General features: G+C 49.2%; 1 protein-coding gene across 1 annotated transcript; it reads left to right on the top strand.

The window, feature by feature from the left end:
• The first annotated feature begins 3,341 nt into the window (after positions 1 to 3,341).
• LOC142575699 (monocarboxylate transporter 9-like) lies at positions 3,342 to 13,658 on the top strand. Its single transcript, XM_075685263.1, has 4 exons — positions 3,342 to 4,755; positions 8,167 to 8,310; positions 10,716 to 11,867; positions 12,976 to 13,658. Exons 1-4 carry the CDS (start codon positions 4,536 to 4,538, stop codon positions 13,173 to 13,175), a joined length of 1,716 nt encoding a protein of 571 aa, XP_075541378.1. The 5' UTR covers positions 3,342 to 4,535; the 3' UTR covers positions 13,176 to 13,658.
• Positions 13,659 to 16,074: the final 2,416 nt, after the last annotated feature.

Below are 16,074 nucleotides of genomic sequence, written 5' to 3'. Positions count from 1 at the left end.
TCAAACTCAGATCATAGCTCAGATTTTTAAACAGCATTGGACGAGCGTTCAGGGTGCATGAAAGCACCGCCCATTTGCTAAAAGAATAATTCAAGTTATTCCACTCAGGTGGACGCCGGGTCTCAAAAGGCTAGCAACCTCGCCTCCCAGCAAAGCAAGGTCTCTTTCCCCGCACGGGAGGGAGTACTGTATCGCAATAGAGTACGGGAGAGTACTATCTACCGTACTCCCTACGCGCTCGCCGGCTAGAAGTTAACTCTTGTGTGCCACGTGATGAGGGCCCATTTCCCATGAGCCTTTGCTCTTTAATGTTCTTGACTACGCTTCAAGATTGATGTAGTCTTAAGAGGCATCGGTGCAAAAACACCATGCCTACTAAACACAATACAATACCTCTGGCGTACACAAAACAAAAAAGCACCAGCGCCGAAGCTCAGACATGTGGTGAGTTGCGTGTATGCTAGACAAGTTATGCGCTACACAGAAAGCTCCTCAAGGAGAGCCTTTTGGTCACAGAAGATTGTAAACACAACGACCGAAAGCTTTTCTGGCCGAATGTGATGTGAATAGCAAATAAATAAATTTTTGTGCTATAATCTCAAGTAAGCTTCATATGAGGCTTCTTGTGGCATATCGATATTTAATTAATGAAATTCATTTATTTACGAAATACTCTAGGAAGAAATCTGTTGTCTCTCTTGAGTGGCATCGAGGAGCTTTCACAACAGACGTCAATGTTTAGTAGCAAAACACCATAGTGGATCGTAAAAATGAATAAAACAGAGCCAGTGCTAAAGAAGCCTATACTTCCCATTTTGCGCTTTCCTCACTAAAAGTGACAGCAATGTTCCGCATGAAATGCTGCAGCTGTCGCAAAACAGGCAGACAGACAGACAAAGAACTTTATTCACAAGGTCCTGAGAAGGTTTGCCCTAGGGCAGAGCTGCGGGCCGCTCCCGCGTGGCGACTGGTAGGCCGAGCCTAACCACCGCACTGTGGGCTCTCTGGACAGCCCAAGTTTGACGTGAAAGAACAGGCAGTGGTGCCTGAATAAACAACAACAACAACAACAACAACAACAACAACAACAACAACAACAACAACAACAACAACGACGACGACGACGACGACGACGACGACGACGACGACGACGACAACAACAACAACAACAACAACAACGACGACGACGACGACGACGACGACGACGACGACGACGACGACGACGACAACAACAACAACAACAACAACAACAACAACAACAACAACAACAGTTTAGCCTGTGATGAAGCAATCTTCAAGATGTTTAAGTGCCCGCCGTGGTTGCTTAGTGGCTACGGTGTTGGTCTGCAGAGGACGAGGTCGCGGGATCGAATCCCAGCCACGGCGGCCATGCGAAAACACCCGTGTGCTTCGATTCAGGTGCAGGTTAAAGAACCCCAGGTGGTCAAAATCTCCGGAGTCCTTCACTATGGCGGGCCTCATAATCAAAAAGTGGTTTTGGCACGTAAAACCCCATAATTCTTCTTCTAAGTTGTTTAAGTCGCAGTGCATTACATAGAAGTAATTATTGACAACAGCGTACGAACAGTGCGCCTTTTTCTGAAAGCAGGCGCTCGGGCGAAGCAATTACTGACATCCCTTGAAAGGCAAGATCAGCCTACAACATCCTCCTCTTACGCTCCGCAATACGACGTTAGGATATCGAAGTCGCCTCGAGGGCCCAATTCTCGGACATATTCTACATCGGCCGTTGCCAAATCACCTACCTCATCACTGATGTTCTGTTGTTATCCCCAAGAATCCTGGCACATATCCACGGCGCATTTGGCCACGAATCAGGTGCTAAAGCGAAACGAACAAGAAGAGGTGAACTAACAAAATAAATTAAAATTGCCAATTATAGATTAATCTTGTGCACCTAAGCGTAACGGCGACTAAGTACCTCTTCAGGGTAGTGTAAGTTAAGCGTGGAATTGTACAGCATCCAGAAGGTCTACGAATTGAGAGTATGCCGGTATAGTCAGTGTATTTCGCCAAGTACTACGCTATAAAACCTGCGATGCTGAGATTCGGATCACCAGGTATACTCAATCACTTACCTGTGATGACGAAATTCGGAGGATAACGAGGGAACTTGAAAGGAATCCAAGGGCCATGCAGTCACCGACGGAATACGAAATAATGAACGGCGCAACGCTTTAGAGACCGAAAGACGCCAGCAACGTAATGGGGAGCAACCGCGTGTAGCTGTTATTATAGTTGAGATCGGAGAGGAACTGGTGGAGTTAGCCAGGTCGTGTAATGCCTAGAGAAGATAACCGAGGCTCTGTTAGAGCGGCAGAATGGGTGCCAAGGCAATAGACGATAAACGCCCGTCGAGAGCGGCAGAAAACTTGATCGCATGGCGAGGCTAGAGAAATTTGCGAGACACACGGCCGATGCAGCAGAAGAGTAGTTAGAGACTTGTGTGAGAGCTTTTCGCTCTACTGTGCACACAACTAGGCTTCTCCGTTTTGCTTTTCTCTTTTATTAGATGCGCGCAAGGGGACCTCGAGATGTTGCACGTAAGAAGCTGGTGCTGCTGCTCTTCTGCTGCCGCTGATTCACAACTTTGTAAACCGAACAGACAAACACGAGCTTTTCGATATCAAATGAGCTCCTATACGGGACGTACGGTCAATGTGGTTCCTGCATCTGAAAGAAAATTTGCTGTTCTCGCCAAGGCCATATCTCTGGAACGCATCTCCATATCTTCGTATCTTTGAAGCACGTGGTCTAGATATACGCGCGTTCCCTTCCGGACCTGTAGACCCATGAGCCATGGCTCTCAGCTGCGCGGACATCGAACGGTGCAACGACAGATGTCAAAAACCACGGCCCAGCGTTGTTACTTCAGTCTTTGTTCCACGCCCCGGTCGACCTTGACGACGGCGGCAGCCGAGCGGCATCGGGTCGCGGCGTGGTTATCTGAGCGAAGCTATTAGGACCGAAGCGCTCGCAACCGGAGACCCAGTTCCCTTTCGGCAAGCCGATGTGTCTCCGGCGGTAATGCGACGCCATTACGCAATCGCGCGCTTCTCGTTGTTCGGCGCGCGCCGAACTTTGCGCGAACGCCCGGACCGACTGTTTGATCGGCTCGCGGAACGGCTGCCTCAAGGAGTCGCAATCGCATTTACTTACTCGCGGTGTTTGAGGATACAAAAAAGAAAGAAAGAGCCCTGGAAAAAAACTGGTTACCCTCGCCTCTCCAAAGGCGAGCGTCAAAACGTCATTGCGGAGTGCCCTCATCCACACCCTCACTCTCTCCCTCTCTCTCTCTCTCTCTGACGCGCACGAGTGCCGGTGAGAGAAAGACGTGCGGGCTCCTGCTGCACACACGCGAGAAGACACTTTAACTGCCAGCTGGCGCGCAGACTGCTGGGCGTGCGCTCGATGGGACGCATATCAAGTAAGGCGGTGGCAGTGGCTTCTGGCAGCGTTTGGAGCACTGGCTTCGCTTGCTTGGCTTTAGGAAACCGCCGCGCGTGGGTGTGTGCGCTCCGGAAATGCTGAGCGGCTGAACTTGATACAGCGGCGATTTCGAGACGGAAGCGCCGGTAAATATTCCCGATATGGCCGCAGATTCGTGTTACATGATGGGCGTCTTCCGGATGGCGTGACGGAGCTGACTCCTTTACTTTGCTCTCTGTTGTCGTGCCTTATTTTCATTTTAACGGTGTGTGTATCGCGTTTGTGGAAGCCCCAGAAGTCTGCCTTGCTGAGGATGTGCGCGGTCAATAGAGCATACGACCAAGTGTTCAGAAAGTCGATGATGTGTGACTAATACGGAAGAGGACACAACACGCCGTAAGGAAGCGCCTCAAGGATATGATCCTGCGTGAAATAAGTTTTTAACGCCAAGGATCAGCTGGAGACTACCACACGCAAGCTTTTCGAACTTTAGGTTTTTATACTACAAGATAATTTAGGGTTTTAGGAGAAGGCCACACGGTTGCTATTGGGTAGAAAGGGTTGACACACAACTCCAGAGGAAGCTTCGGCGCAAACGATATTTTGACAGCTCCAGCGCGTTCAAATGTGCACGTTACCTTATCTCGCTTTAAGCCCCGTTAAGGCGCAAAATTAATCGCAGTGCTCTTCAATGCACTTGGCCTCAGTGGACCTCGTTATGCGCGCGCTACTGGTTAAATATCTTCGATAGTTACATATCACTGCGCTCTGTACGGCAGGAAGAGGAACTCACTCTTGAACGCTGCAAGAGGCAACCTTAAGGAAGCAGAATATACTTCCGTGAACCGACAGCGAAGACATTGACCCCAGCAGCGTCGCACATGCTTCCGAAGAATAGACGATGTGGAAACGTCGGCGTCCCTCTTGATTTCTGACCTACGTGCTTAGTCTGATAGCGTTTGTTTCTAGGCGAGCCCTTCCTTGTCCACTGCTTGAAAGACACACCGCGGTCTGAGCTGCCGTGCGTAGCCGGGCCAACGACTGGGCGCCAATCCGGAACATCCTCGTTCCAAGACGCTCTCGAGATGAGGCATCGCGAATCCCCGTGGAACAGACGGCATCACGGTCCCGACGGGCCGTGGGCTTGGCTCGTGGCTTCGGCCGCAGCCTGGAATCTCTTCTGGCTCAGCCTCCTGCGTCGTTCGGGCGGCGTGATCTTCGTCGCCCTGGTGGCCACCTTCGGCGAGAGCCGGGAGAGGACCAGCTGGGTCATCAGCCTCAACATGAGCCTCGCCATGCTCTTAGGTAAGCCACACGTATCTCACAGCATGCCGTCCGCAGTTTTACAATGTGTAGAGAATGTAGACGCATTGGATGTCGCAGGCACTACGTTTGCGGTATACAAAAGATGTTTCATGGGCGTTCTAATGAGTCCGTTAATTTCCCGTGTAATCTTTACTGAAATGATATATTTTCGTACATGTCCTATAGTTTTCTCGTTATATCTGCTCAAATCATAGGGAAGACATGCAGAATTAGGGAAATGCATATTATCTTTTTTTGTCTTATGTAGGTTTTCCTGTTTATCTACGGGCTTCTTCTTATTGATTACAATCTGTTTGCTCACTTTGTCGGGAATTTTTCCTTCAACCTCTCCCATGTTAAATGTACCTCTTTAATGTCCTACGACGTTTCTGAGATTAACCTCATCTTAAGTATATGTCGTGGCACGCCATCGCGCTTAAGATACGACCTTCTTTCCGGTGCAGCTGTCGTCTCTTTTCTGTGCGTGTCCAAACCATCTCGGGGTCCTTTTTCGAGCCTTCGTTGCGATGCCCACGGCTTTCCACTCCCACTCTTGTTTTTTTTTTGGCCGCATTCACGACAGAGCCAGGACGCTTAAATATAGATGTGGAGTGATATGCCATTGCCACTCCAGATCTTAATTCTTGCATGATTAAACCTTTTCTGATTATAGTACTGTAAGGATCAGACATGCGATTACAGGAGACGCGAGAAGCATGCGGGGAAAGCTACATCAGGGAGGGGGGGGGGAGCAGGGGCGTGAGATAGTCAAGTGTCCCCGCAACCCCCCTCACCGTAAACTTTTTGGTAGTGTGCAAACTTAAAAAATTTCAAGCGTTGAGCCAAGATGCACCAATGAGAGAATATGCGACGAACAAAAACGATGTGAAATTGCCATATGCGGTACCTAAATCTGCCGGGAAGCGGCTCTGGAAATTGGACTTTCCTAGCGAAGCAGGCCAGAAGATTAGGCAAAAGTGATCGCGATCGGGCAATTCGTGGGCACACGACGCAGTCGACTGACGCAAGACAGGCGTAACTGCAGATCACCGGAAGGGTCTTTGGGGCTGCGGCGGACATTAAATTAATGGTTTGACGATGGGGACTGTAGGAAACCGGCGCCGACGCGACGTCCGGTCGGGCGCTGTATTTGCAATTTCCTTCGAAGGCGATCGATTGCTTATCGAAATTTCTCGTTCCTTCTGTCGGAGCGACTGTTTTATTAGACGAATGGCATTTGCGAAAGCAGCTTGCTTTTTTTTTTATCGGCCCAAATCTCGTCACGGGAATACGCGTAATTGCCGGATATGTCGCACGTAAATTACTTGAGTGTTCTTAACAAGGTCGATGCATACAGGTCCGCGGTGTATCGTAGGCCCTCAAACGTGGCACGATCCCAAGTATAGGTTGTATGGTAGGAGTTACACAGGAGCGAAGTAAATATTTGCGTATGAGTCACTCGATGCATCCCTCATAAAGAGGAATTTGTGTAACAATGAGTGAAAAGTAGAAATAAAAGATCCGTGCCCATGGCTACGGATGTGGAGCATCTCGTCAAGAGCAGACGTCATGAATCGTGTGAACTTAGGAGCAGGAAGCTGGCCAATGAGCCCTCGCATGCTAGCTACTTCGAGGCTGCCAGGGGTCGATACCCTCGCTTCATGCAGAAAGGTGTGCAGAAACAAGACAAATTAAAATGGAACAACTCCCAGAAAAATTGGGAGGTTTTATTTGCACAGTAAACGGAAAATTTCCCCGTTCCCTTCAATGGCATTGCTTAATGAACTCCAGAGCTCCGGAAACTTAGTATCATTAGTAACCAGAGACTTATTTCCTGAAAGCATTTAGTTCGTAAGTGATCTATGCCATTGAGTGGCCGTCTTCGCTAAATATATGTATAACATCAGGATTGGCTGTCATTTGCTTTTGAGCACCAAATGGACATAATTTGTCACGATCCGCTAACGTTACAACTTAGGCCCAATGCACGGACCTTCAAAACAACGGCGGGTCTTCGATATATGTTTTTCGATACCTTTTAGAAATTATGGCTTTCTCGGAATGCCTTAAAGATTCCCTTTGTGATATGGAAAAGCCACCCATCCGCTCACTGTTAAATATTGTTATCAGGTTCACTAGCACATTTCATACTTATATTTATCTAATTGTTTTCCAATATCATCTGGAATCTTTTAATCCTCTTTCCCCTCATCCCTATACAGAGTAGCATGTGAGTGGCTGTACACACGCCGGCTAAAATGTTTTCCAACAAAAACCTTTTCTCTCGCTGCTCTTACGAAAAATTCCATCGATCGCCTAAATATATGTCCAGCGTCAGGATTGGCTGTAACTTGCTCTTACGAACAATTCCAGCGTAAGACTTTTTTTTTTCTTTTGCGACTACGGTACGCAGAGCTTGAGCCGCCTGTCACAGCTGCATCGCATCGCGTGCTATAAGCGTCACTTCCACAAGGCGTGGCGACGGAGCTGGCAATAAGCGCGTGGCCTTCGGCCTTCACCTTCAGGCAGCATCGGTTGGAAAACGCTTATCGCGAAGTGCGACTCTTCCCCTCATCTGTGCCTGAGAGAGGGCGTCGCATTTTAAGTGGTCAACTGGTCAAGTAAGTGCTCGCCGCCGCGGCAAGGAGAACGAGTTTTTTGTTTCCGAGCCGGCCGGGCTGGCAGCAGGAAAATGAAAAACGCTCCACCTGCGATTGCGATCGCTATCTCCGAACTACGCGCGGAGATATGCTGCAAAAAGCCATTTGTTTTATCTACTTCGCGTTACTAGCCGCCGCCATTAATGCGTTATAGGGGGTGGAATTTCGCGCGAAGTCGAACTGGTTGAGGTGGACTGCCAAGGCTGAGACTTCTACGTATACATTGCCCGTGTACGTCCTTCTGTGTTTTTTGAAAGTGTCGCATTAATCCAAGGGTGTTTTTTTTTGGTATTGTAGAAGCGCATTTTATTTATACAGAGAAACATAATATTTCCTGAGCGTACCTTCAAGCCTTTCGCTGTGCATAGCATGGAAGAAACGTTTCCAATAGGATCGTTGGTCGTGTCCACATCAAGCGTCCACATCAAGTGTTACTGTCATATGATAGTAACACGATAAAACAAAGGTTTTGTGACAGATACCGCTGACCTGTAGCTAGCTGTCAGCATCATATGTTGTAACGACCCTGTGTGATGAAAACACGTCGCCTATAATTAACAATAACATGCCCAGAAACTGATCTGTACGCTTAGAAGTCACCGACGCTTGTTTGTGACGAACGAGAACTCGCTTCTTGACAACTGTGGCTGGAAATGCGGCACCGGGTCGCCGCCCAACGCTAATTTTGTGGACAATGCTTCCAGAGTTCCAATTTGCCATCTCTGCCATTTCGCGACCTTCTGACGTGCAGGTCCTGTATGGGGCCTACTGACAAAGTTCCTGTCTCTGCGGACACAGACCTTGTTGGGATGTCTCATCGTTGGCGTGAGCAGCATCCTGTGCTACTTCGCACGTTCCTTGACAAGTGTGATCGTCCTGCAAGGCGTCTGCGGTGGTGAGTTGAATGCTGTTGTGTCTCTTTTTTGTTCGTGTTCATAACTGTGTTCCGCAATTTTCTTTCTCTTTGACTTTGAGCCATGACAATACGCTTTCTTCCTATGGATTATACAAATCACAGAGCGCTGCAGGGTAACGATCCAGAGGAGGAGGGGGAAATGTCGAGGGCACTTAGATATGCCCACGTAGATAAATGTGAAAGCGTTGCGACATCTTCCCGATGAACGAGAGTTTTACGAAACCTAACGGTATTGTTTTCACGTTTCCTTATATCGTTTCTCGCATCGCGTGCCTCTGCATTGTTCGCGTACTTGCGTGGACGTCCATAGGAGCCGGGCGCAGCTACTAACTGAGAAGTCGAAGTCGAAGGCTCATCCATGGGAGCGCATGCCAAAATTCACCGAAATCGCCGCACAGATTGGCAGTGGGCCGGTACCATCGGCGCCTTCGCAGAGGGTGGGGCAGTATGGGAGCGCTGGCACGATGGGCGGAAACGAAGCCAGCTGCGGAAGAAGATGACGACGAACACACGAGCAGTGTCATATGAACACGTACCTATGACTACGAGACTTTTTGTACCATCTCTGGCCACGCCTCGGGATTTTCCGCTTCATGAGCCACATAATGTTTTCACATTAATGAAATTTATTTTATGAGCAGACGTATACGGGGTTCTCCAGGAAAACAATATATTTATTGCAAAACCACCTCTCCCGTTGCTTCTGTGCATGCCCGAGAGCAGTGCTGCAAAGGATGTACTGTTCATGCTGTCTTCAGCGGTACGTGTTTTCACGTTAGGATTTGCGCGAACGGCGTTGTGCAGACTCATAATAACGATTCTTTTATGCCGCCCTCGAGAGGGCTAAACCATTTGGAAGGATAATAAGCTATTTTCTGAGCTGCCTTAGTTACTTTTTGAACTTAGCATCCTCCGTCCACTCACAACTATCATCGCTTGTACCAAGGGTTGCGTTGCTATTTCTGCGTAGCAACTTACCTCTACACATACTCCACATCTCGTACTTGAGACGTGTGCAGATTACCTTTAATTGTCGGCGTGACGCACACATTTCTGGGCATATATCTCATAACATAGCACATGTTATATGTGACAGTGTTTACCCATAAGGTTTGCTGCCGTTGCGGTCGCACAGGAGAATATGGAATGGATGCAATACTTAGTCTCCTTCTCGGTTGAATAGTGAAAAGAAAGGCTGTAATAAACCTATAACGACAAGGGGAACGTCGTGCACTCTCTTGCGTCCATACATACTCGCACGTTCATGCACTGCTCTGGAGTCGTTGACGCCTTCTATACCTGGGCGCTGTGTAGAATCCGAACCTAGCCTCCTCTCGTGTTTCGTTCGGCCCGGATGCTACACCGACGCTGATGGTCGCACAAAAAGGTACGCGCACACGCCCATACTACACAACGAAAAAAGGAAAACGCTGTATGAACAACCACAAAAGACTAACTCGCTTACAAGTTCTCCTGGACATTTCACGCTGCAGTGTGCCATACTCGACAACTTCACCCTTGATTGATGATTTGGTGCGCACAGTGCACATTCATATATTTTGTGAGCCGGCACACCGATAGCATCCAACAAGTAGAATGTACGTAAGAAGACACTCCTTTAGGTAAAGCAAATTGCACGAATTGAATTACACTCTTGCGTAGGACAATTGCGCAAAAGATGTCACACGAAATTAGAAGGCACAGGTGCACGCACTTTGAACTCGTATTTAATGACGCTCAAGCATTTGTCAGTGCAGGAAGACAACGAGAATAGATCATTCGATAATAATAATAATAATATTTGGGGTTTTACGTGCCAAAACCACTTTCTGATTATGAGGCACGCCGTAGTGGAGGACTCGGGAAATTTTGACCACCTGGGGTTCTTTAACGTGCGCCTAAATCTAAGCACACGGGTGTTTTCGCATTTCGCCCCCATCGAAATGCGGCCGCCGTGGCCGGGATTCGATCCCGCGACCTCGTGCTCAGCAGCCCAACACCATAGCCACTGAGCAACCACGGCGGGTAGATCATTCGAGCAAGTAGAGAAGGTTTGCAACAAGGACTTAATTGCTTGTACCCAGAAAAAGTTTACAGAAAGAAACCTAAAGGAAGCTCTGTGCCTGCAGACTAGGTGTACCATTACGCAACCAACAAGACAGAGGAAATAAAGAGGCAGTGCGTGTCATAAGGATATAAATATTCACGAGTTTAGGCAACGCTAGTTTTTTTATCGGTGAGCGAGAAAGAAAAGCTGACTGACACATCAATCATTATTACCACACATGAGAAGTAACTCTACTACTTCAAGAATGGTCTGGTACACATGCAGGAGCGCCTTTCTCTGCACTCGTGTAAAGGTACTCGTGTCCTGTCTTTTACAGGAATAGGCCAGGGAATCGTGATGCCGACCAAGGATCTGCTCATAGGCTACCACTTCCGGAGGTACCGCGGTTCGGCCAACGGCATCTACTTCATCGGTGGCACCCTGGCGGCATTCCTCTACCCCATGGTCCTGCTGCTGCTCGTACAGGAGTACAATTTAGGCGGTGCACTGCTCATTACGGGAGGCCTCCAGCTCCACGCGCTCGCCGGATCCCTGTTCTACAGAAAGCCACCCTGGGCACAAGCACAGAACGAAACAGAGGCCAGGAGAAACAGCGCCGGACTGAAGGCCAGGGGAGACGACAGGTACAGCACAGGACGTGAGGTCTCGAAATCGTCCAATAGCTCCAAGACAGAAGATGTGCGTACTGTCGACAACGGCCAAGTCTCGCACTCTGTAGATGGAACGTTTTCGAAAGCGTTGGTGACCCGCGCGAATGGTGACGCGACGGAGTGTAACGGTGCTGTCTGTGCTGCGGACGTTGTCCGAGAAAAAGGACAGCAGGGCGATGGCGTCCTGCGGAACGGTGCCAAGTACGGAAACCAAGAACCCAATCGTTCATCTGCATCCGCGAGTGCAGCCGCTGCGTTGCTAAGCGACGAGGCCGCAGTAGCCGTAGAGGAGGGCGCAGCGACCGCTGTCGACCGCACGGATAAAGACAGGCGAGCGTCGTCAGCTAGCTCCCGCCACTTCGGCTTCCTCAAGTACCCGGTCTTCTACATGATCTTCGTGACGTGCTCGTTCAGTGCCTTCTCGATGTTACCGTTCACGATCCTCGTGGACTACGTCAAGGAGAGGGGGTTCAGCGCCCAGGACGGCGCCATTTTGTTGTCGGTGAGGGCCATCGGGGACGCCATCTCGCGTCCCATGTCGGGCGTGCTCTCCGACAGGGACCTGGTCGACCGGCGGACGCTCATGTGCGCCAGCAAGCTGACCGTGGCGTTCGTGTGCGCGCTGCTGCCGCTGGCGACGCAGTCGTACGCTGCGCTGCTTGTGCTGTGCGTGCTTCTCGGCTGGAGTACCGGCACCGCGGTGGTGCTCTTCGTGCCCATCATGGCCGACCGGGTCGGGGTGGCCAGCCTGGGGCTGTCCATGGGGTTCTGCAGGTTTGCCATGGGTGTGGGTCACCTGACATGTCCGATTATAATCGGTGAGTTATAATATGAAGAGATTACTCTAAGAGCAAACGGAGTGTCTAAGGAAGTTACTGCATGTCCCGTACTTAGCTCCTCTGTGACAGTTTCCCTACTTGCCCAGTGGAGTACGTTAACACTGAGCACAAGCAATGTAAGCCACTGAGTGGTGCAAACTTAGCCCGATGGGGGAGTACGGAAATTCCAGAAAAGATACGGAGTGCCGTTACCTCCCCCCAAAAGCAGTTGCCGGCAGTCCGTCGTTTTTAAATGCGAAGGATTTCTTGGCGAACATTTACCACTTTGACAGTATCTATCTAGCCGCCTACGTCTTGGTGCTCTCATGGTCGTTTCATTAACTTGGCATGTACCAAAATTGGCATATTATGACAAGAGTGCATGACGAACATAAATTATAGATCATGACATGAATGTCATGACATGCGTGTCACGCACGTAGGTCACGAAACAGCCGCCTATGTCTTGGTGCTCTCATGGTCGTTTCATTAACTTGGCATGTACCAAAATTGGCATATTATGACAAGAGTGCATGACGAACATAAATTATAGATCATGACATGAATGTCATGACATGCGTGTCACGCACGTAGGTCACGAAACAGCCGCCTATGTGTTGGTGCTCTCATGGTCGTTTCGTTAACTTGGTGGGCTCCCCGCGCACTGCTTCGCATAACATCGATTCCCACAGGGCGTGGAATATACTGGCTTTTATTTCTTTTTTCCCTTTTTTTCACTAATTCGCGCGTCTTCAGAAGTTGGTGGGCGGTTGCAACAACATGCGATGTAGGAGCACCGAAAACGATTTGTGTATATATCGAAAACGATATATGCGGTGCAATCGCATAGAATGTGTTCCAGCGTTTCAGGCGTCTGACAGTGTTCGTAGTCAGGGCTATTCGACGGACCGAACAGGCGGGCGTAGCGGCGGGTGAAAGCAACACCCCAAGTCCTTTAAGCGTGTATAGTGTAGACCATAAATCCACCAATGGTTATTCAATTGGTGGCGTGAATGCAGCCCAACTTTTCACAGGCCTGTAAAGAACTTCCTTGCGAGAATTCTGTCAGTGAAGTTGACAAGTTGTGTCTCGTTCGCTCCTCATCCAGGGCATTTCAAGGACGAGCTAGGCTCCTACGAGGGACTATTCTACCTCAGCAGCATTGTGACCTTCTTGGTGGGCTCGCTGTGGCTGGTAGACGCCCTTCGCATGGTGGTCATCCGTAGAAGACGAAGGCGGGCCTCGGCCGCAGTACGCTGGGACGCAGTGCCGACAAGTGAACAGCAGAGTTCTGCAGTGCATTCGTGACATCTGTTACTCTGTACCTTTTATGCATAGTTTGTTCCAATCACCGAAACGTTTTTAACAATGCAAGTGGCAAGGCCGAGGTGTCCTCCGCAGCGCAATTGTACGGCCATCAATTACAGAAGGACGTCGACAAGTGTCCTCCAATCTTCTGTGGCGTAGCGCAATGCATGTCGCGCGGATTACAGTATTATATTTTCTTCAGTGAGTGAAACAAAGACAACAAACAGAAAGACGCTGGAACCCCGATGGTAACTCTCATTCATGCGCCATATTCTGCTGGGCAGTCATGATTACAAATGATAAGAAGTCTTCCATGGTGTCTCCCTGACACCTCTCGCTCTGTATCTTGATAGCGTGTTGCATGCAGTGACTGAAAGAGAAACATCCAGCCTCGGTGTCCTGCCCGACATAATAACACGCTGCATTTCGTTGAAGGCATTGTAGGTACGCGCCCAACATGTCGTGTGTGTGTGTGTGTGTGTGTGTGCGTGCGTGCGTGTGTGTGTGCGTGTGTGTGTGTGTGTGTGTGTGTGTGTGTGTGTGTGTGTGTGTGTGTGTGTGTGTGTGTGTGTGTGTGTGTGTGTGTGTGTGTGTGTGTGTGTGTGTGTGTGTGTGTGTGTGTGTGTGTGTGTGTGTGTGTGTGTGTGTGTGTGTGTGTGTGTGTGTGTGTGTGTGTGTGTGTGTGTGTGTGTGTGTGTGTGTGTGTGTGTGTGTGTGTGTGTGTGTGTGTGTGTGTGTGTGTGTGTGTGTGTGTGTGTGTGTGTGTGTGTGTGTGTGTGTGTGTGTGTGTGTGTGTGTGTGTGTGTGTGTGTGTGTGTGTGTGTGTGTGTGTGTGTGTGTGTGTGTGTGAAAATTATTGTAATGAGGTCCGGAGGCTCGACTTCTTAAGCCAAGGCGGGCCATTCCCACGTTGGCACTGTAAGGCCAAGCCTTTCAGCGATATCATGGGCCCTCTGGACAGCCCTTAGTTCGTCCTGAAACAATGGGCTTTGAATCCTTTTCTCCCACTGTGTCCATTCTTCAACGAGGTTGGGGAGAGTCGCGGGACACCCCGCCAGCATATGTCTGATTCCAATGATGCCATTACAATCGTTGCAGTCCATGTTTTCCTGCGCATATGGGGAAAGTGGACGAGACTCGGGTAAACCTCAATGAGGTTGCTCATGACTTGGCACGAGGACTCGCTAACCGTGACAGTCACAACCGAGCCGTTAACCATCAAGCCAGGGAATCTAGAGATCATTTAATAACATACAATGACATTACAGAACACTAACGCTATTTAAGGGCAGGGCCATTCAGTGGAAAGGCCTTGCGGTACTGTACTTTCTGAGTACAGGTACCTATAGAGTTGAGGCTGATTTCCGAGTGAAGAAACATTCTATATTTATTTTCCAGTAGTGCACTCATCTGCTTGTATAAATTGATAAGTGAACTTGTGTTATGCATTCTACAACTTATTGATCAAGTGATCATTATTTGCTGTTCACCCCCCGCCCACATGTAATGACCTGCAGGGCCCTTCGGGTACAAATAAATAAATAAATACCAGCGTTCGACCTTCGATCAGAGGTTCTCCTGGGACAGATTTGTAGAAGATCAATTATGCCACCATTCAGAATATATATATTGGCTTAAAAGAAGGTGCTGCTAGGGCAACTTGTTCAGAATTACAGGTTTAGCAATCGTATACCTTAGGACAGGACTACAGAAGGTGCAAGACATGCGCTTTGATAGTGTCTTTGACAGTGTTTGCCGCGGGTCTGCGTTCTTTTGTCCATTCCTGTAGCATGACACAAATATGCTCTCGTGGAACCTGCATATAGGCGTTACAATCGGTACCAGTGGGGACCATTTGTCGTTTTTCAGAAGCCTTCCGGCTGCGACTGCGAAGCTTGTGTTAGCGGCTGCCCAGGCAGCTGGAGAGACCGCTTGAAGTAACTTACGATAGAGTGGTGATGTTGCTTGTTTTAAATACCGATTCATAGGTTTTTATCTCTTGATTACACATCAGCAGCACACGCCATCGCCTTGTCCGCTGAGCTTGCAGAGCCCAACCTGAGCGTTTACGCCGTGGCTACAAGTACTCAGTACATGACTGTAGTCGGTGGCACAAAACTGAGCAGGCGAGAGGCGTCATATCATTTCCGGAATAGGCCTTGTTGATCGCAATCTAATATTGTTAAACATAGCGTACGCACGGACTCTTTTGAAAGCACAAGCGTAGGCTGCGAGTGAGCGAAGTTCTGAAGCGCGACGATCAGTCAATTAAGTCACGAACAAAGGAACAGAGCGCTACAACTGCGGAAAGTGTGAGCCTTCCTTCAGCATGCATAAACAGCTCGACCCACTTTTGGCGCGAAGCTTGACACTATTGAGCCAATGCGTTTTGTGCGCACGCTGTAAGTCAAGCGGTATCATCCCCCCCTCCCCCCCCATGGCCACACAGCTACACTATGACTACGTGGACTGTTGGCTAAGTCACACCACACGTCCTCCCGTGGCACGCAAGTTCACATCCAAGAATCCAGTCACAAAAAGCGGCTGTCAGAGAAAGTGGGCGAATGCCACAGTTTACACACAAGCGGTTCCGGGTTGTCCGACTATAAGTTGAAGACCGCGAAAGCAATGGTGTCACAGGATGTAAATACAGAAAGGTACGCACGTTTAAATTGGTAGAATAGTGTTATGTTGAGACGACGTCAGCCCATGAAGGAGACATTCCAGAATACTGGAGTCACTGACGCCTACTCGGTTTGTGCTGCTTTGTCCGCTCACGTCGGGTATCCTTTTTTGAGCGCGACGTTTACCTCGATGTCCGGGATGATGATGATGACGATAACTTGGACGAAAGGTCGTCGCGCACAGCGAATATGGTCGACGAAGCGGGTGGCTCTAC

The sequence above is a fragment of the Dermacentor variabilis genome, chromosome 3, assembly GCF_050947875.1.
Source record: "Dermacentor variabilis isolate Ectoservices chromosome 3, ASM5094787v1, whole genome shotgun sequence".
In the NCBI taxonomy this organism is placed as follows: Eukaryota; Metazoa; Arthropoda; class Arachnida; order Ixodida; family Ixodidae; genus Dermacentor; species Dermacentor variabilis.
The sequence above is the reverse complement of the archived record's forward strand: the minus strand, read 5'-3'. Positions and strand labels throughout refer to the sequence as shown.

Excerpts from the sequence above, each read along its gene's own strand:
- LOC142575699 (XM_075685263.1), top strand. The coding sequence starts at position 4,536 with ATGAGGCATCGCGAATCCCCGTGGAACAGACGGCATCACGGTCCCGAC. Across the intron at positions 4,756-8,166 it reads GAGCCTCGCCATGCTCTTAG|GTCCTGTATGGGGCCTACTG; the intron begins GTAAGCCACACG and ends TCTGACGTGCAG. Across the intron at positions 11,868-12,975 it reads GACATGTCCGATTATAATCG|GGCATTTCAAGGACGAGCTA; the intron begins GTGAGTTATAAT and ends CTCCTCATCCAG.